The sequence below is a fragment of the Eptatretus burgeri genome, chromosome 8, assembly GCF_056783735.1.
Source record: "Eptatretus burgeri isolate ZD-2024b chromosome 8, Ebu_testis_v1, whole genome shotgun sequence".
NCBI classification, from domain to species: Eukaryota; Metazoa; Chordata; class Myxini; order Myxiniformes; family Myxinidae; genus Eptatretus; species Eptatretus burgeri.
The window spans coordinates 2,271,469-2,293,624 of NC_140968.1; the positions used below are offsets into that span (position 1 = coordinate 2,271,469).

The 22,156-nt window shown below is 47.6% G+C and overlaps 1 protein-coding gene across 3 annotated transcripts in view; it reads right to left on the reverse strand.

Annotated features, from left to right (window-relative positions):
- SNUPN (snurportin 1) overlaps nucleotides 1–19,203 on the reverse strand; it is a 48,499-nt gene extending 29,296 nt beyond the window's left edge. The window contains exons 1-4 of one of the 3 annotated variants that reach the window (XM_085890569.1): nucleotides 18,973–19,203; nucleotides 3,218–3,377; nucleotides 2,132–2,236; nucleotides 594–687 (exon numbers count right to left, since the gene is read on the reverse strand). In XM_085890569.1, coding sequence (XP_085746695.1) covers nucleotides 594–687; nucleotides 2,132–2,236; nucleotides 3,218–3,377; nucleotides 18,973–19,178 — 565 coding nt within the window. In that variant the 5' untranslated portion in view covers nucleotides 19,179–19,203. Of the gene's footprint in view, nucleotides 1–593; nucleotides 688–2,131; nucleotides 2,237–3,217; nucleotides 3,378–3,949; nucleotides 4,120–18,972 lie in introns of those variants that run through there. The other 2 variants (XM_085890568.1, XM_085890570.1) reach the window with 2 other exon arrangements.
- Nucleotides 19,204–22,156: the final 2,953 nt, after the last annotated feature.

Here is a 22,156-nt window from a genome sequence, read left to right on the forward strand (position 1 = left end):
GCACGGCTTTGGTAGTTTCCGCTCGGCTGCACCCGAACCGGAGTTGGTAGTCGGTACTCGACCGCAGTCTGTAGAGTGACCCGGTTCGAGCAAGACGTGCCGAGGGCGTTGTTTCCCGGGTAGTCGAAATCGCGTAGTCATTTAGGTAAATTTGTTATAGACAAATAGACCCTACGCTACGCGGTTGAAATATTGGCGACCACGATCGGTTCAGCGACCTGCCACGTCACGGAAGCGACGGCATACAATTCCGGGGAGTCTGGTGGAGACGACGTAGCTTTCCCCACCGACCCCCAACAATGTATGTATGTATGTATGTATGTATGTATGTATGTATGTATGTATGTATGTATGTATGTATGTATGTATGTATGTATATATATATATATATATATATATATATATATATATATGCACATACAACCCAATGCTTCGCTGACGGTGGAAAGAGAGAGAGAGAGGGAGAGCGAGTATATCAAAGACAATGACATGTTATGCTTAATGACCGAATACGCATGCACGCACACAGTATTGGGGGGAGGGGGTGAATGGAGAAGAGAATAAATACAGTTGTAGTGCGAGTGAGTGCAAACCTTTTCTCGTGGTATGCTTGCGGGTTCCACCAGGAAGTAGAGAAGGAAAGCGGTTTATACAGTACCCACTCTTTGTATAAACAGCAGTTGTGCCCTACAAAGAAAAGATAAGGCAAAGTGCATCCTCTCATTTCACATGGTTAACAAAATCAAACAGTGGTGTCGGCTATCAAAACAACTCCATGAAATCAATTTTTAAGCGGTGAAGCCGCTTCAATATTTGGAATGTCCCCGTCCATCCATCCGTCTGAAATGAAGACGAAGAAGAACCTTTCTAACCCACCGCGTTTCATTCATTCTCGGCTTTGCTCATTTCATTTTAAAAATGCCAAACTCACCACTTCCTTTGGACATGGGTGCGATGTTATTTTATGCAACTGCTAACAATTGCACGATCTATTCCAACCGCACAGTGTGAATAATGAAAGGGGTGGTGAACACATTCCGACATGAAAGTTGAACTGGCCGGTCACCAGCCAGAATTTACCGCCGTTGTTGCAGCGTCTTTTACACCACCTTATTCAACAAGTTAAATTAGTTATTCGTGCCTGTTGTTTGTGTCCTTTATGACGTCCATAAAAACGGTAAGTTTCCTGTTTGTAATGATTTTTTATTTTGTTTGATTGTCAGACAGGCAGAGCAAAAATATCATCTCACTCCTCTCTGTGCATGTGCGATCGAGACAAATTCAGAGCCAAAGTACGGGAAAACTAGAGGTTTGTTTTCCGATTAATGTTCAAAATATAACATTCAATTTAAATTAATTTGTTCCTCCATCATAAACTCAAGTTTGTAGACAGATGGACGGACGGCCAACAGACAGACGGTGAACCAATTGCTTAACTCCACTTTTCGCTTCGCGTGCACGTGGTAATGAAATATGAGGGCGGTTCGAATTTGTGCTGGACTTTTGTTGAGAGAAAACAATTATTTCAGGTTTAACAGACTCAACACTACAAAACTATTGTTCACCAACAAGCTCATATGATGAACAGAAAATCTTCGGTCAGTCAAAATGAGACCTCAACTCACTTGACGTTTGCATTGTTGATCGATTTGGTCGACCTGGTGGCAAAGTGGTTAATGCTGGAGCATTTTCATCTCAATCTTTAAATTATTTACACAAGTTGAACACAGACGTCCTTGACAGGCAAGAGTTACCGCAAAGTGCAACCAATTATCTGTAAATTTCAACAGGCTTGACGTTCGTGCGGACCAGAAGTTTCTGAACTTTCATTGTTCCACCATCTTGTTTACCCTACTTGCTGCAATCCCGACGTTCAGCAGGTGCAACAAAGCAGAAAACACAAGATTATGGATGTTGCTTACCGGCACTAGAAAGGGAAATTACCGATCAAAATCTAAACCACCTCGCATTCGTACAGTACAATGACCGCCTAAACTATATACTGGACTTATCTATCAGTGGTATTTCATTTCTGACAAAACCAGACACCTTCACAATGAATACTGAAAAGGTACAATTTCCTCATCTCAAACAAGAACTTGACGACGAGGTGTTACCTGCAACAGCTTACCTTTGACGCTATGACAAGGGAGCGTTTCCCAGTTGGGCACACGACGAGGTGCCACGTTTCCTCCAGGTCATCAGGCACTTCCACAAACCATTCGGACAGCATTAGCTACAACAGACAGAAAGACGAAGAATACCGTATTGATAGCTCACACGGTTCTTATCGTTATAATGTAGCTCTTTCCATTTTCACTTGTAGCGATGTCCACAATTTCCAAAGACGGGGGTGAAAACATAAGCTCTGTCCACCTTCGGTGGCGGAGGCAATCAAGGCGTTTTGTGGCGCTCATGAAATAATAAATAAATAAACAAAAATTAAGTGTGCGACTAACCGATGGCCCAGACACCATCAACTCTTCGAGAGTTTCTCAAGGTAGAATGAAAGATGAGCCTCGTTTTGTTTCTCTGCATTAACAATCTAATTTATTCGCAGGAGTAGATCCGGGACACACCATTGGTAACTGCTGCGGGTCTGAACAACACGCCTTGCATTCAAATTAAGCAACGCAAACATTAACCTTGTGACTTGTAAAATCGGAGATTTTTCAAGTTTATTGGTCAGTCGATTTTGTCATTCTGTTCGTTTATCACCGACAGGTCACAATTTCAAACTGATCTTCACGAAACTTCACGACATGGTAGAGTTTGTCAGAAGGAAGACTACTATTGTTTTTCAGGTCAAAAACTAAAGTGACATTTCTAATAATCCTCAATTTTCATCCGATTCACTTGAAATTTGAAGAGGATTTATATTTCAGGTCACTCTTTTAAAAAAAAAAAAAAAATTGACGAGTTTAATTCAAAGACTTTCCAGTATGTAATCACATGCGGTCAGCAGTCTTGCAAACACCCTCGTGGAGAACAATGCGTACAAGTGAGTGAACAACATTTTAAAAGCTTTTATACCTTCCTAATTGTTCTTCACATTTCATGGTTTATACACCTTCCACGAACTGACAAAGCTTTGGTTTACGTTATCCTCAAAATGTGTCAAGGTGCAGGACTCCAGAGCAGAGATCCGAACATTCGCCTGTGAACAAAAGCGGTCACAATCAAAATGGCGTGCAAGTTCAAATGCTCAAACACCTACCTGGTTGGCATAGTAACGAGGGAGCTTACAACGTTTAAGTTCCACTTCCATTTCCTGACCATCATCTTCTTCATCCTTGCCATCTGTTTCGTCCTGACCGGTTTTAGACCAGTCATCGGCGGCGAGCCGCCGAGCGTGGTTCACATAGTCAAAACGACGCCTGCACAAAACCAGAGGAAAAACAATGTCATTAATCATGGGGGTCGTACCAGGAAGATAAACATCCCCCAAATCTATTTCATTAATATACCAGACATGGTGCCATTATGGTTAGACCATCCACTCAGAATGTGGGGGATCGGCAGTTCGATTCTGACCCTGGCAGAGTCTAACCAAAGACTTCACAAATGGTACGTGGGGTTTCCTTGATTGATGCTCAGCAGTTAAAAAGGATGGAGCAAAGACAAACAATCACCGGTTGTCAATCAGACAGCACAACCTTTGATGGGCCCAATAGCCTTATGCTGTGTTTAACTTCTTGTAAGGGAATATATACACACACACACACATTGTCGGTGTGTGTGTGTGTGTGTGTGTGTGTGTGTGTGTGTGTGTGTGTGCACATTTCCTCTCGGGAGATAGGACAGCAAGAGGATAAATTGCCCGGGGAGGGATACATTAGAGAGTATGGATTTGACTATTAGAGAGACAAGAGTGAGGGACTAAAGGGGAAAAGGGTGATGAGGGATTAGTGGGGGTAGTTAGGGTCAAGTTAGGGCCAAAGCCGGACACCTGATCTGCCGACCCCGCACGTTCCTGCTCCCCATGATGAATGATACCATCACGAGGCCGGACAGCATCGCCTGCCGGCCTGGTCCGCCTTATCTTGTTTGCCTTTGCCTTGCCTGCCGCCCTTGACATGCCCTCCAGCAGCACACTGATCATTCATCACCAAAGGACTGCAGTGTATGGCAGCCCACTCATGAGTCAACAAAAGACCGCAAGCAGCCCAGAAGAGTTGTGTTTTTTTGTTGGCCATTTCAAATGGACTGTGAGATGGCAAATGGCCTGCCGTGTTAGGGTAGGCTGCCTCCTGGAGCCGATAAAGGGAATCACTCCGTTGGTTCGAGCCATTATGCCTTGCATTGTGCCAGAACATTCATGTTTGTTAATTTTTGCAGATCCTCAACCATGGTCATGTAAATGAGTTGTTGTTGAACCCACCAGCGTGTGTGTTTAGATGAAATTCGAGTAATGTAGTGTAAGGCTATCTGCGAGAGTCGGATAGTTTTGTTATACAATACATTCGGTTATATTATTCTTGGGACATGGATGGAACTTTTGAAATTTCACACACTGAGGATCCGTAGGTAATTGCCATCGAGGGGACGACACCTGCACGTGTACACGATGACCTGACGACTCAGGACGAGTCTGGTGAAGGGAAGGGGGTAGTGTGATAGTTCTGAGAACCAAGACCCTTAAGGCAATGGTACCCAACATATCGCGGTTCCCAAGTTCGTTATTATGTTATTACTTGTTTCAGACAGGGTCCTCCCCTTGTGTCTGATGGGTTACAAAGAGAATAGGTAGTTTTTTTTTCCTTATTCGTCCCCATTTTCTTCACTGCACACAAACTTCTCCTCACACAACTGAGCACAAGGTGCTCGCAGCCTAATTTGCATACACACTAAAACCTGTTTAAATCTGCGAGCCAAAACCAAAAGATCAAGCTGCGGTGCATCTTTTGGGAATGTCAAGATCTCTGACCTTGATTTCCTAGATGATGCAGTCATCATTGCGGAGACTCTGGATATCCTTTTGGGGGCCCTCGTGATGCTGAATGAGGAGTCAGAGCCGCTGGGATTACGCGTTTCCTGGGTGAAAACTAAGATCCAGGCTTTCAATGACATCTTGGATGCTGCTGTCCTGTCTGTGCCTGTTTGTGGTGAGGATGTTGAGGTCAGGGAGAGATTCACTTACCTTGACAGTGATATTCATGTCTCTGCTGGCTGTGAGCCAGAGGTCAACAGACGTCTGGGTCGGGCCTGGGGAGTCATGGATTCACTGGATCATGGGGTGTGGCGCTGTCGGTACCTGTGCAGGATGACGAAAGTCTGAGTCTTCAGGTCCTCGGTGCTTCCAGTCTTGCTCTATGGATGTGAGACATGGACTCTGACCAGGGAACTGAGACGGAGACTTAATTCCTTTGGTACCAGGTCTCTTCGGAGAATCCTTGGCTATCGCTGGTCAGACTTTGTATCCAACAAGCGGTTGCTAAGAGAGAGAGAGACTCAAATGAGATTTGTTACCTGCATAGTCCGTGAGCATCAGCTGCGGCTGTATGGACATGTGGCTCGTTTTCCTGACCCTGATCCTGTTCAGATTCTCTCGGTGAGGGAGCCTTGTTAATGGAGGTGGCCAATAAGCCGACCACGTGCCTCGTGGTTGATCAGCATCTCAAGGAGATGGGGCATCTGCCTGGGGGATGGCCAGACGGAGGCCCCTGGAGTACCGATGGAAAGTGGACGCAGCGACGCGCTGCTCCGGTGGCATGCTCCCATACCTGACCTGACCTAACCTGGCCATGGTATCCCACATTGTGAAGTTCTTCTGACCGTTTTCGATGATTCAGGATGCTCACAACCCACATTGAACTCCGCATACAGTTTGTCCGCCATTGCCCTCGTGTTTCACCTTGCAGTCCGGACTAATGCCCGTGCATAATGCTCATCACTTAAGCGCTTCCACCCTCTCTTGCCCTTTCTTACGCCTATGATGATGACATCTTTGCTTCTTTTTCCCAGGCTGACATCACCTTCGAGACAGTTCCTCATGACACATTAGTAAGTCCGCAGCCTTTGTCACGTGCAACAATTACACCTTGTTCGAAGTCACCGAGGTCTCCTACTGTGGCATTTTGGCTCTTAATAATGGACTTGAGCCGCAGCCCACACATCTCCATATGAGAGAACTGCCAGGAAGTGATTGGCATAATTGACATGCCGGTCACGTAGTGTGGTGGCCCCACATTTCGTATATACAATAAGGCTGTTTGTGTACTCTGTAGTCTCCATTCTTTTTCCACCATCTGTATACAAGCAGCAAGGTTGGTTGAAGAGGGTGATGTTAGTTGACTTTCAAACAGATGGGAAGATGACCATGGTGGGGGGGGGGGGGGAAATGACAGGGTGAACAGAGCAGAATGTTTGTGAAGTACAACATATGCCGTCTTTTGATTAAAGCCATCAGCGAAGCGATGGGCAAAATGTTGAGTTGCTCATGAATACAAAACCTCGCGTGTTGCCGGAAATTGGGGCAAGGTGGGGTGGGGAATGGCCCCCGCATTTTGCCTGTGATTTTATTTTTAATATGAAATCCCTCGTCACATTTTCCATTGTGTAGCAGAAGATAAGGCCATTCACACTTCCACACTTTCATCGCATCTATACCAGCAGGAGTATACCGCATCACAGCGTTTCAATAGTGACTGCGAATAATCATTCCGCTGGATAAATTTAGAAAAAGCCATGAGACCTGTGCTAATTCATCCAGGGTGAAGATTACTCGTATTAGTGAAGATGGCTCAGCACAACACGTGGCTTTGATCAAGTGATCACCTTTTCATGCCAGGCTCATCTCTCTTCATACGGTGTATTAAGCATTCCATTCAAGTATAATCTGGATATTTGTGAAACTGTCGCTTGAATATTGTTTTCTCTACATTGGCGCCGAGCACGGGTGGGGAACGTGACAGTGCGCTGGTTGTGACTCTCCCAAACACAAGTGAAGCCTGTGATGATCACAGAATCATTCAGGTGCTCACAAACCGGACAATTCAAATCAGTGCGAGATGGACGGACGTGTGGGGTAAGCACGTTATGAATCCAGTGCTGGGAGATTTTCGGGACCGTACTACCTTTTTGACTGTTACCCAAAAAGTGTTTACAGATGTTGAAGTTAAACATCTGCAAATTAATCATCATTATGCATGTAGTATTTGTTGATTTTCAGCCATAAAAATGAATTGGCAATCAGCATCAACAAAATAAAACAACAACTTCAACGTTGTGGATCAGAATAACCATAAGAGCCAGCAAGGGCAGAGTCTGCGGATACAACATTATTTCTCTTCCGTGTCGAGGCGAAACCAGGATGCCCCAGAAATCAGGGGGCAGGCATCACAGTGGTGAAAGTGAGGGACCTGTGGCTTGTGCAGGGAATCAACCAGCAGGCCAAGGAATCCATCTTACCGGGGTCGAGCCAAAGGATGGAGGATCAGAGTAATCGTGGATAACACGTTTTGGGCATTCTATTGAATATGTGTCATCTCGACAACATTTTGTTATTGTTAAAATGCGATTTCATTTATATTTATGGTCAACGTCAGGGGGAATTTACACGAGGTACTGTACATATAAAATTATACACGATTGTGGATGAAGGGCATGCCAGAGATAACAATGACTGTTTGATGAACGTGATGGTAGGTGTCACCACCACGTGGAGATCTGAAAGAATAGAAATACAGGTATAAACGTGATGATACATTGTTTGTTTTGCAATGTGATGAGTTGAAAATTTCCAAAACCCGCGAGATTTTGCCCAATTTCCGATCATCAATTTGGATTCAGCCCAAGTCACTCTACCCTGGACTTGCTGCTCCTGCTTTACCCAACAATGGATGGAGGTCCTCAATGCCAGACATTAAATTAGAGCCATCTCCAAAGACTTATCGCATGCTTTCAATACGGTCTGCTACCCTGCCCACCAAACTCTTCCTATGGTATTCAAGGCAATCTCCACTCATGACTCGCAGACTTCCTCTCCTGTTACGGCCAACGTGTGGCCCTTAATGGAGTTCTCTCCTACTCTTCCTGTCCAGGCTGGAGTTCCTCAAGGCAGTGTTCTGTGCCCTGTTCTTTTTCTGGTTTTCATCAATGATCTCTCTGACTCTGGAAAATCCACTTTATCTCTTGGCTGATGACTCGCAGCAGCCTCTTTACTCTCTGCAGATCTCGATAAAATCACAAGCTGGTCCAACTCGTGGAAGATGTCTTTCAATCCTGACAAATCTCACACTCTCACTATGTCTCTTCGAAAGGACCGTCTGGAACACCCCCACCCTCCCCCATCTACTTTATCAACAATCCTCTGGATGAAGTCCTTTCCTTCAAGCTTCTGGGTCTCACTATCTGCCATGATCTTTCATGGGAAAGCCACATCTCCAAGCTGGCTTCCAAAGCCAGTTGCCGGCTGTGAATCCTCCGGCGTGCGAAGTCCTTCCTTGGCACACCTGAGCTCCTGACCATGTACAAAACTTTCGTCCACAGCCTGATGGAGTACTGCTCTCCCCTCTGGGCTGGTGCTCCTGCCTCTCACCTTTCTCGGCTTCACGCAGTAGAAACCAAGGCATTTCGGATCATCGATATCTCCCGCGATGAGGCTGAGTCTTTGGGTCTCTCACTCTCTCACCCCAGGCAGGTCGGTGGTCTTTCTGTCTTCTACCGTCTCCTCTCTGGCCTCTCCCCCCTCCCTGCTCTGTCTGAGATATGTCTCCCCTATATTTCCGCAGGGTGCTCAAGGTCTGCCAGAAACCCCCTTCTGGTAAAACTACCAAAATCACAAATCGTTGCTCACCTTCACCCTTTCGTTCCTCTTTTCTCACCTTTGGAACAAACTCTTCAAAACCCACTCTCCCTCCAGGTCTTCAAAACAGCTGCTTACCACCATCTCTCATCTTCCCCCATCCAAAACCATGATCGAGTCTACCCTCGTGAATTCACCCCAAACCCACCTCCTTCAGATTCCCTGCTTTCCTTCCTGAAAGTCCCAGTAGTGTCCATCTTGTTTACCCTGTGTACCCCACCCCATCACACTCCCTTCCACAGATCTCCTCATGTGTCTATTCCCCATTGTTTTGTGATTCCATCTCCCATACCTCTTGTCTCCTGTTCCCCTTGTTAAACGTTCAGTGAGTTAGCTCTGATACGAGTCTTGATATTGTATTGTTACGGCTGTGGAGGTAGATGGAGGAATTTAAGCGGGAAGTAAGGATTGAATAGAGTTGTTTGGTCCACGGACATATAGTAGACAACTCGATGTAATCAAGTTGGTAGACTGTGAGCTTAAGTGTAACGTGTCACCACATGGGCGGTGGTGTGGTGTCAATTCGATAGGGATCAAGGATAAGTTCCCCCAGTATGTAATTGGCCCCCTGTGACTTTTCCCTCTGTTTTTGTATTACAAACCATGGAAGAATTGCGTTTTTATAATATGACCAAGTAGGAAGAAGCCCCGCCTCCAAGGGTGATGGCGGGCGAAGTCACGCCCCCGAAGCTGATGATTGATGGGCGTGACGGTTGACGGATGAAGAGGAAGAGGGCGTGGAAGCGAACAGATCTTTGAAGTCAGTGAGAGGCGAGAGATCGGGAGAGCACACGCACGAGACGCAGTTTGGAGGAGGAACGGCTCAATGCGGAATGAGGGACGCATGCGGTTGAGAGAGAATGTAGCTTGGCGATGGCCTGTAAGAACAGGGCTTTACAGCTGGCTTTCCTTTGATGCTTGAAGACAACGGCACGATTCTCTTAATCGTGTTGAGGCGAATTGACTCGCGTAGTGAAGCAAGACACTGGCCTTTGGCACTTGGTTGGGTCGCGAGGAACGGACCCCGAGCCTCATTTATGTCAAGTAGCGGGTCGGGAAGGACGATTGAAGCATGAAGCAGCTGCACAGGGTCTCTGAGCCTTGGTGTTGAATACCGCTCACGAATTGCCTGACGTACGTTTGTCCTGCTGCGAGAGAGTGAGTTGGCACCATTTTGTGAGCATCGACACATGCAAGTAGAAGCGCCGTGATTCCAAGTTCCACAAAGACCATCTCTAGGCCAAGCTAAGCGTAAGACTAAAGGAAGGATCACTTTTAAAAAATATATTTCCCCTTGTTTGCATTCAAGTCCATGTGTCGAGGCACCTCGATTTAGAGCTTAATTTTCCTCATGTATTTATAATTATTACATTTATTATTGCCCTTTGTAAATATTTGTCCATTTTCATTAAATGTGTTCATTTTAAGAGGCTGTATCCATGTATTTGTCGTGGGGTTCGAGTATAAACCCCCCTGTGCTGTGCTTCCCCATGCCTCCGCATTGCCCCATGCCTCTTGTGCCGTCCTGATGCAGCGCTTAACTGTTTTCCCAGGCACGCGTTATTCTCCGAGAATTTTGGCTGTCGGTCTCCAAGAAGTTCGACCGTCCAGGCTGGCGGTGTTAACCGCACATCACCACAATTTGGGTCATGGGATTAACCTGGGCCGCCAGCACGCGACTATATATATTGTTGCAGGGCCGGGTATCGGTGGCGAGCACGACCGCTAGAGGGAGCAGTAGAGTTGGCTCTACCGAACACACCGGAATTAAGGTCGTGCCTTTTGGATAAGTCTGAAAGGCACGGGTCCCTTACTCGACCATGAATCGCCAATAATTTAACCGCATGGGGTAGGGTCAATTGCCAAACTTCAATATACCTAATTACCCACGCGAGCAAAGCTATCAGAGAATTCACACCCTCGACGGACCTCGAGCGGAAGGAGCCGTTACCGTGCCCGAACCGTGTGTAACCCGAGCGGAGGTTACCAAGGCCCGTCGGTCCAAATGAACAATTTTACAGCGCAAACGGCCTCGCTATTTCTCAATACACACCGAAAGCCAATGAAAGAAACACAGAAACAAGCTGGGACATTTAACAAAAGGGATATTTATTTATAATGGGGCAGGGGAGCACGCAAGAAGTCAGAGTTAACCGAATAAAAGGAATGCAATTTACACACACGGCACTTAAACGTTTCTACTTAAAAAAACAGGCCCACATGCAGACACACCCCCCAAAAAGAAATGGTGGCCACGGCCTTTATTGATACCCCCAGCTCGGAGGGAAGGTGAGCTGGAGGTAAGAATCTGGCTTGGACCTTCCCGCTTCGTGCGGTTCTCGATGATCTGGCCCGGTGGGACTCGAACCCGCAACACGATGCCGCTCCAAGCACCAGGTATGAAGGGTAGCGTCGGACGCTGGCACGCTCCACTGGCAAAACAGGCAACGAGGCAGGCAAAGCAAGTCAGTTAGGCAGGCAGGCAAGCGATTCTCCTCCGGCTCGCAGGCAGGCGATTCATGGCGGGAAGACTCTCTCAGAGGGTCGCCCCCACCCAATTATCCCTTTTTCTTGACAGGTGGAAGGGATCCGTCTCGTGTCATTCCCCTCCTCATTGGACAGGCGTCGGGCGATCTCCCGGCCGTCCGAGATTGGTCGGGGGGAGGGGGGTGCTCATATCTCCACCCCTCGACCAGGAAGTCGAGCAGCAATATATTGCGTTGGATCCCATTGGCCGAGAGGCGGCAGACGTGCTCGCACCCCTCCGATTGGCTGAGAGTGGTGCCATGCCCATATTTGGAGCGAAATCCAAGACGCCAACATCCAAAGAAACCCAGCCTGGCACATTGGACTCCGCCCACGGCTGTGCTTGGCACGCATGCGAGTGGGAAAGGCCGATGGTGAAGAAACGAGGATGGGCGTTGTTGTTGTTGAAGTTTAAAATGTAAAAATCCTAACTATAAAATAACTCACAGCACACGTACAATTAATCACCAATTAAACATAGGACGGGACCCTAACTCGAAACACATACTTACCGATATAACTGATCTATAGGACCTGGCTGTTGTGTGCAGTAAGCTTCCAAATTCGCAAAAACAACAACAAAAAAAATTATATATATATATATATATATATATATATGTATATATATATATATATATATATATATATATATATATATATATATATATATATATATATGTATATATATGTTAATTACCGGGCATAGTGGCGTGCGCCTGTAATCCGGCTACTCGGAGGCTTGGGTTGGAGGATCGCTTGAGGACGGGTGCTCTGCACTGGGCTGCGCTATGAGAGGGTGTAGGGCAGCCCGGAATCATGGCGAAACCCAATCCATATCCCTGTGTCGTAAGAGGCGACCAGGGTTGCGTCAGGAAGGGCATCCGGCATAAAACCTCTGCCAAATCAGTATGCGGATCATAACGGATGATCCGCTGTGGCGACCCCTAACGGGAGCAGCCGAAAGACGAACAACATATATTTAGTTAATTATGAATTTGGAAGCCTTGTGCACACAGACAGACAGCAGTCCTAAAGTGTAGTTATCTCGATAAGTATGTGTTTATAGTTCGGGTCCCCGACCTGTGTCTAACGGGAATTACATGTGTGCGCTGCGATGTTTCTTTATAGTTAGTTTTTTTTTTTTTACAACAAATCTCCTTCACTTCACTTCGATCACCGACGCCATTGCCCACGTGCATTCGACCACGTACGTGGGCGGAGATCATCATAGCCTCAGCTCTGACTCCACCCCTTGTCCAATCACGCACAGAGGGCGACTTTCCCATGACACCCCGGCCAATGAGGGTGGAGATCACGCAAAGAGGGCGACTTTCCCATGACACCCCAGCCAATGAGGGTTGAGATGGCCACAGAGGGTGACTTTCCCACGACACCCCTGCCAATGAGGGTGGAGATCACGCACAGAGGGCGACTTTCTCACCCCGGACAAGAAAGATATAAAGGAACGCCAGGCTGGGGAGGTTGGTCGTCTTGGGGAACGCGGGTTTTGGTGCTGGCTGGTTCATCTGGTCCTGGGTCATCGTCATCTCCGATCTTCTCCTTGGTCTTGGTTGATTGGTGGGTGGCCGGTTGGAGAGCGTGGTACCTGGTGCCTGGAGCGGCATTGTGTTGCGGGTTCGAGTCCTGCCGAGCCGGATCATCAAGTTCCGCACGAGGCGGGAAGGTCAAAGCAAGCATCCTTACCTCCAGCTAACCTTCCCTCCGAGCTGGGGGTATCAATAAAGGCCGCGGCCATCATTTTTTTTTGGGGGGGGGTGTCTGTGTGTGGGCCCGTCTTCAAGTAGAATTGTGTATGTGCTTTCTTTTGCTCATTGTACAATACCTTTCTTTATTCGTGATAACTCTGCTCTGTGTTCCCCTCCCCGATTATTGTTATAAATAAATATTCCTTTTGTTGAATGTACCAGCTCGTTTCTGTGTTTCTTTCATTGGCTTGGCACGCTGTGTATTGACAGATAGCGAGGGTAAATTGTTCATTTGGTCCGGCGCGGCTCTGGTAACTCCGCTCGGTTACGCCGGATCAGAGTCATTACCTACGACTCGGATCGGACAGAGTCGGCCGAGGGTGTGGTGCCCCGGTAGTTGGACTGTGTGGGTATTTAGGTATATTGAAATTAGGCAATTAACCCTACCCCACGCCGTCAAAGTATTGGCGACCATGGTCCTTTAAGTGACTTGTCGGCTCCGGAGTTATCCGGGGTGACGGACCTATAAATTCCAGGTGTTCGGTGGAGCCGACTCTACTGCTCCCCCTAGCGGTCGTGCTCACCACCGATACCCGGCACCACAACAAGATATATAGATATATACATATATACTAGCCAAACCCACGCTCTGTGCGAAATTTTTAAAGTAAGGGTTCGTTAGGACGTCAATATATCCAGTGTTCACAATGTGATTTATAGAATTTCTGAATTGAGTCGCCGAAATAGGTGACCCTTATTGTCAGTAATTCTGTCTGTTTGTTCATTTGTCATCAGCATAATTGGTAGTAAACGTGGGCGGATTTTGACCAAACTCGGGTGGTAGGTATATCTTATGACCTAGTGCTTTGGAAATTGTGATGGTTGATAGGGACGCTTTGGTTCCCAAGCAACAACCGAAAAACCTTCAAAATCGGTACCGTTCACGCGGAATCAATTCCGAAAGCCGTTATCCCACGGAGGATTATGGAATTTGGCACGAATGATCTACAGTTGATGCTCTATCAAATATATTCCGGTTTTTGTGATATATGGAATACTTTACCCGCAGCGCCCCCTACAATTAGGGTATGAGCGAAAATTGAAGGCCCCCTAGTGACCAGGTGAGTGCATCGATACGAATGAAACTTTGCAGGTTCATGGTACTCAATGAGTACTACACCTTTGCCTCAGGACATATTGACCGATTTCGCTTGGGTCAGGGGTCAAAGGTCAATTAGTGGAAAAATCGATAATACGCGAGAGCTGGAGGTGCCTTCGCGCCAAATGCTACTCCTCCTAGGGTTATGGTCGGATGGTCATGAAAATTCACACTAATCGTCTGGAATACATTGTGCACAAACGATCGAGCCGGATTTTCGATTAAATCTTTGTTCACCCACAGCACCCCCTCGAACTTTGGGGATTTCCGATTTCAAACCGCATTTTCGGTACTTTTCATTCAAATGGATACCGAGTAGTTATCAGTAGATGGAACTGGATGAGGTTTGATATGCATAATCTTTAGGTGATTCCCTATCCGCTACATGACATCCATTTTGCTCTATATCTGAAAGTTTCCATGCTCGGCGACCCATCGCCGCCTACCGGCTTGTATACAATGTTACTTGTTACATTAATTGTGTCAAATTCACCTTCTGAGGTAGTCAGCATGTGCAGAAGAGGGTTTTACATTGCAGACGCTGTTTTCTCGAAGTGGAATTACACCTCTCAGTGGCGACGGTCTGTCGACGACGTAATGACGTCAGCAAATGACTGATGATGTAATGACGTTATTTCGCCTCTCAGCGGTGACGTCACACGTCGCCATGCAAACGAATGTAAAAAAAAAAATAGAAAATCGTCAAAAATTCCCAAACGTGTCCGTCTGGCGGGATCTCACATAGCCCATGATGTTCATTAGACCACAGAGAAACCGCACGCCGAAAATGGCGACAATCTGTCCGGCAGTTTCGGAGGAGAAACTGTGATGAATTGAAGGATGTGACGCGTGATCACACGTCGCGCGGCTCGCGCACGGGATAGATAAAGCCAAGATTCCGCGCGGTCGGTGGGATTGTCCCTGGGGCATTGTCATTTACGGCGGCGGTTCACTTGGTGCTCGTTGAATGGTAAGAATTGAGAGTATACCGGACTCCGTGCTAATTGCTGATTTATTTTGCGGTGATCTACTGCACGTGTATACATTGCTACACATGTACTCCTTGCTGCACATGTATCCCCTGATGTGCCCGTAGAAGCGGCTTCAATCAAGTGAAATAAAGCCTACACTCAAGGTTCTTCTCTCGCATTCATTTCAATTTATTTCACTTGATTGAAGCTTCTTTGAATTTAAATGCTTCTTTTGTGGGTAAAAAAGACACCTCCGCAACAAATGCCCCGCCAGGGATGCCACATGCATGAATTGTGACAAGAAAGGGCATTATGCCAGGGTATGCAAATCTACTCTTAGAAGAAATAAACCCACTTCTGCGGCTCTCTACTCACAAAAGAAACTAACAGCAGCTTCACCGGGGAATCTACCCAAGGCTATCATCAACGTACGAATTAACGGGCATATGGCTGAGGCTCTGATTGATACCGGTAGCTCTGAAAGTTTCGTCAACAGCTCGCTAGTGAAGGGCAGGAAATGGAAGATCCACCCGACTGACAATACGGTATGCATGGCCGCCACATCACTACAGTCCCGCGTACGAGGGTACTGCAATGTTGAATTGGACGTAAAAGGGTACACGCATCGGGATGTAAGGGTACTGGTGCTTCGTGATATATGTGCAGACGTAATTCTGGGTCATAATGTCCTCAAGTAGCACACGAGCGTCGAAATACCCTTTGGAGGAAGCAAACCTCGTCTAATTCTAAATGCTTTGACCACCGCAGAGGTAACGTCCCCCCAGCTGTTTGCTAACTTGTCACCGGACTGTAAACCGATAGCGATCAAATCGCGACGATACACCGCCGCCGATATGAACTTCATCACTTCTGAGACCAAGCGATTACTGGAAGAAGGAATTATAGAACCGAGCGATTCGCCATGGCGCGCGCAGGTGTTGGTGACCAGCAGCCAGAACCATAAGAAACGAATGGTTGTCGATTACTCTCAAACAGTCAATCGTTTCACCCAACTCGATGCCTACCCTTTGCCGCGCATAGACGAGATGGTCGAACGCGTGGCCAATTATAAGATATTCAGCACCATCGATTTGCGAAGCGCCTATCATCAAATTCCCATCTGAGAGGAAGACAAACCTTACACCGCGTTCCAGGCAGGTAGACGCCTCTACCAATTCAGGAGGATTCCGTTCGGTGTCACGAATGGAGTAGCTTGCTTCCAACGAGTTATGGACGACATCATCTCAGATGAAAACCTCAAAGACAAAGACACTTTTGTTTACGTGGACAATGTCACGGTGTGCGGTAGGGATCAGGGGGAACATGATATGAATCTGGACAGATTCTTGAGCATTGCTAGAAAATATAATCTGACCCTCAACTACGAGAAATGCGTATTCTCGGCAAGGTCAATTGACCTTCTCGGCTACACAATAGCCGACGGCACGATTAAGCCTGATCCTGAACGATTGCGCCCACTTCGTGAGCTACCCCACCTCAGGACCTGCAGACAATGCGCCGGGTGATCGGCATGTTCGCTTACTATGCAAGATGGATTTCCCAATACTCCGAGAAAATACATCCCCTAGTGCATTGCAAAAACTTCCCACCAGATGTCGCTGTTGTAAAAGCTTTCCACAACCTCAAGGATGATATCGGTAATTCCGTGGTTTTATCGATCGATAGCTCGGTGCCCTTCGTGGTGGAAACGGACGCTTCCAATCACGCGATCGCCGCGACGCTCAATCAGTCCGGCCGACCCGTCGCGTTCTTCTCGAGAACTCTCTCTGGAAGCGAGCAGAGACACTCAGCAATAGAGAAGGAAGCGTACGCCATTGTCGAAGCCCTACGTAAATGGAGACATTATTTGCTGGGAAACCACTTCACGCTCGTTATGGACCAACGATCCGTGGCATTCATGTTTGATGGGAAAAATAACGGGAAAATTAAGAATGAAAAAATGAGATGGACGATAGATCTAGCTTGTTATAGTTACGACATTGTTTACCGGCCCGGGAGGGAAAACCCTGCTGCAGACACCTTCTCTCGGGTCTACTGTTCGGCGACAATCAGTCGGGCTTTTGCAAGACCTCCATGTGTCTCTGTGCCACCCGGGGGTAACCAGAATGGCACATTTCGTGCGCAGACAAAATCTTCCCTATTCTATCGAAGACATTAAACAAATGAATGCTTCATGCCCTGTTTGTGCTGAACTAAAACCCAGATTCTATGGTGCGGCTTCTGGCAGATTGATCAAGGCCACTTCTCCCTTCGAGAGACTAAACATTGACTTCAAAGGGCCCCTGCTGACCGAGACAGACAACAGATACATATTCACTGTTGTTGATGAGTATTCAAGGTTCCCTTTCGCGTTTCCGTGCTCGGATATGACCTCGGGCACTGTCGTGAAATGTCTCTCTGACCTCTTCGCTATGTTTGGGAAACCTTCGTACATACATTCAGACAGAGGGCCGTGTTTCATGTCGGCCGGGCTAAAACAATTCCTACTAGAGCTCGGCATAGCAACTAGTCGAACGACGGGTTACAACCCACAGGGTAATGGGCAGGTGGAAAGGTATAATGGAGTTATTTGGAAAGCCGTAACTCTGGCGCTGAAATCGAGAGGACTGGGCCCCGAGCGGTGGGAGGTTACCCTTCTCGACGCTCTGAATTCCATACGCTCTTTGCTCTGCACGTCCACCAATGCAACTCCTCACGAACGAATGTTTACTCACCAGCGACGTTATGTTGACGGCCAATCGGTGCCCGACTGGCTAACCCATCCCGGAACAGTGTTCATGAAACGCCCGGTACGACAAAGCAAGTATGAACCCATGGTGGAGGGGGTCGAGCTCATCGATACTAATCCAGAATACGCTCATGTCAGGCTCCCGGATGGCAGGGAGACCACTGTGTCGGTTCACCATTTGGCTCCCTCAGGTACTCCTCCCGCAGGTACACCTCCATCTGGCACTCCTCCCTCTGACATTCCCTCCCCAGGTGTTTCCCCCCCAGGAACTCCACCCGGGAATGGTGGCGACGGAGCTGCCGCGTTCCACCCGAGAGCGATCGGGGAGTCATCCCCGGCGAGAGTCGAGGCTCACCAAGAGGATCGGAAGCCTCCCTCAAGTGAAACCTCCATTTACTCCCGGAGAGGTCGACGGATAATAATACCCCCTCGCCGACTCGATCTGTAAAGGGGATTATCGGCATCCTCGATGCTCATGCTCCTATATGCTCGTTACATAATATATCGATGCTCATTACCATGCTCCTACAACTCAAAATAATCCTCACTGCTTGGCATGTATGCTTCTGTAGTTTAGATAGTTCGCGTTGCTTGAAATGTATACTCCTGTAGCGCTGAAGTAATCATGGTGCGTTAGTTGGGCCTCTAGTTACATTTTAAAGACGGGGAGAATGTGGTGAATTGAAGGTCGTGACACGTGATCACATGTCGCGCGGCTCGAGCACGGAATAGATAAAGCTAAGGTTCCGCGCGGTCGGGGGGATTGTCCCAGGGGCATTGTCAGTTACGGCGGCGGCTCACTTGGTGCTCGTTGAATGGTGAGAATTGAGAGTATATCGGACTCCGTGCTTATACTGATTTATTTTGCGGTGATCTACTGCACGTGTATACATTGCTGCACATGTACTCCTTGCTGCACCTGTATCCCCTGGTGTGCCCGTACAAGCGGCTTCAATCAAGTGGAATAAAGCCTACACTCTGAAGGTTCTTCTCTCGCTTTCATTACAAAGAGGTACCCCCGAGGAGGACGGACGAACACAGAGAGAATCACGTACAGTTTCTGTTGTTCAAGGAGTTCCCGACGTCGCTCAGCCTGTCCGTGCTCCTCTCCTCGAGCCTTGTACTGTGCGAGCCGCGGATGTGCACGCTTCGTGCTGTTTGCTTCTGTGGACACGGCGAGACCCAAGTCCAGCGCTTCAGACAACTGATCCATGTGCGAGTCGAGTAACGGACAACACTGAACACCGGAAATGATATACATACATCCGCTTGGTGAGTTGGTGGGGCTTCCGGTCACCACAAAATGTCTTCGTCCCGCGCACGTTGTCGTTTACGTTTTACTATCGGAGATTAGGTAATTAAATGTTGAAAGAGAATAAATTACTCAAATCGACAAGGGAAACCGATTACACCGTTCATTGTTGAACCGCCTGCTACACCACCTCACCGGTCGAGTGCCTGCTACACCGCCTCACCGGTCGCGTGCCTGCTACACCGCCTCACCGTTCGAGTGCCTGCTACACCACCTCGCCGGTCGAGTGCCTGCTACACCACCTCGCCGGTCGAGTGCCTGCTACACCGCCTCGCCGGTCGAGTGCCTGCTACACCGCCTCACCGGTCGAGTGCCTGCTACACCACCTCGCCGGTCGAGTGCCTGCTACACCGCCTCGCTGGTCGAGTGCCTGCTACACCACCTCGCCGGTCGAGTGCCTGCTACACCACCTCGCCGGTCGAGTGCCTGCTACACCGCCTCGCTGGTCGAGTGCCTGCTACACCACCTCGCCGGTCGAGTGCCTGCTACACCACCTCGCCGGTCGCGTGCCTGCTACACCGCCTCGCTGGTCGAGTGCCTGCTACACCACCTCGCCGGTCGCGTGCCTGCTACACCGCCTCACCGGTCGAGTGCCTGCTACACCACCTCGCCGGTCGAGTGCCTGCTACACCACCTCGCCGGTCGAGTGCCTGCTACACCGCCTCGCTGGTCGAGTGCCTGCTACACCGCCTCGCCGGTCGCGTTTTTGCCTCAAACTACCTTCCTGGAGCTCTCGCGGATCTCAGAACGAAGTAAGCGATATTAAAGGAGGGATTCCCCTCCCCACCACCTCGGTAGGACAAATCACACCATGTTTTTTTTTAAGGTTATTAAATGGGATGACCGAAGGTGGTGGTTTGGTTGCTGGAATTTGTGATGGCTACGTTCTTCAGGATGGTTTACATGGGAACCACCAAAAATTACTGTATTTACCTAATTAACATAAAATGACCAGATTCGTTAATTTTCAATACTAGTACGTGCCCATACGTGCAAAAAAAAAGAAAAAAGAATTGTGACGTCAATCGTGACGTCATAGCACCGTGTTCTGTCATTGGTTTGGGAAATAAATGACAATTACTTGGGAACCACTTGTCCGATTAATATCAAACCTTGAAAAGGCACATCCTCAGGTCCCCAGCAATATATCTGGCAAGTTTCAATTAGATCGGACCAGCGGTTGTCGAGAAACAGCGGTCACAGACAGACAGACAGACAGACACACAGAGATTGCTGGAATTATACAGAGATAGAGAAGAAAATGTGGTATCAACTTGATCATCATGGAAGGGGTTTCCCGTTTATGACATCACATTTCCTAATGACCTCATTTGCATGTTCATTATTTGATGGAATTTGCATTTTTCCATGAAAGTAATTACACCGAACAGAACAAATCTCACCAGAGAGAGAGAGAGAGAGAGAGAGAGAGAGAGAGAGAGAGAGAGAGAGAGAGAGAGAGAGAGAGAGAGAGAGAGAGAGAGAGAGAGAGAGAGAGAGCCAAAGTTTCCATGGCAACCATTAAAATCATCATTAAATTCTAATTAAATGGAAATCGTGAAACCAGAGAAGGAAAAAAAAAATCATACTTGAGATAAAAAGGTGAAATTGGTATCAAAACGGTCATTGTGAGAAAAATACCACAGGTGTGATGTAAAACAAGCTCAAATGAGCTGAGATCCTCGTCCTCTTAATGATGACGTCACAAAAACGAATATGACGTCATTGTGATGTATCAGGTTTGCGATAAATTACACTGAACAACAAAATTTTTTACTGGAGATGTGTAAAGTGATTTAGACTAATTTGGGTACGCTGATTTCAAAAATCATAACCGTTTTGCTGTATCACGTCAGGATTTTCAGTAACAGAAATATTCCCATTACCTAGAAGTCAGGATTTCAATGAAATTTACAAAAATTCATTTATTCATTTATTTCATCATGAATGCTTCAAAATTATAGAAATTACAGAAAAACTCCACTAGAATGTAATTAAAAATGCTTTAGGCATTTGGCTTTGCGTTTGTGCTGCTCTGTGTCAGTTTCACGATGCAGGAACCAGCAGAAATCGCCCATCATGTTCGGGTTGTGCCGCCCTTGGTAACGCGTCTCCATGAGTGAAATCTCTTGGTGGAATCGCTCGCCGTGCTCGTCCGAGACTGCTCCCAAGTTGTCAGGGAAGAAGTTCAGGTGCTGGTGTAGGAAATGGATTTTCAGGGACATCCTGGAGCCAAGCTTCCTGAAGGACTCCAGCAGCTGCTGCACTATTTCTTCATAGTTGTCCGCGCGCTCGTTCCCCAAGAAGTTGTCCGTCACTGCTTTGAAGCTCCTCCACGCTGCCAGCTCTTTGGGGTTTAGAGTTGTCGGAAAAGTTTCGTCCTTCATAATCTGTCAGATTTGCGGTCCAACAAAGACACCAGCCTTGATCTTGGCCTCCGACAAGGTGTTGCCAAACTTTTCCTTGAGGTATAAAAACCCACGCCCATTCAGATCCATTGCCCGTACAAAACTTTTCATCAAGCCGAGCTTTATGTGGAGTGGTGGAAGGAAAACCTTGGCTGGGTCGACAAGGGCGACATGCTTCACGTTGTGTCGACCAGGTACATGCTCTTTTCGCTCTTCCCAATCTTTCTTCGTCCAGTGATTCTTGTCGTCTCTGCTATCCCAGAGACAAAGGAAGCACATGTATTTCGTGTAGCCTGACTGCAGCCCTAACAACAGCGCCACCACTTTCAAGTCTCCGCAGATGTGCCAGTTGAAGTCATTGTACTTGATGGAATCAAGCAGCTGCCGCATAGTCTCATAGGTCTCTGTCATGCCGAACGCGTGAGCCAGTGGGACTGATGGTTTCTCGTTGCCATTGTGGAGCAAAACAGCCTTCAAGCTGTTCTTCCCCGAGTCGATGAAGAGGCGCCAGTCTGCAGG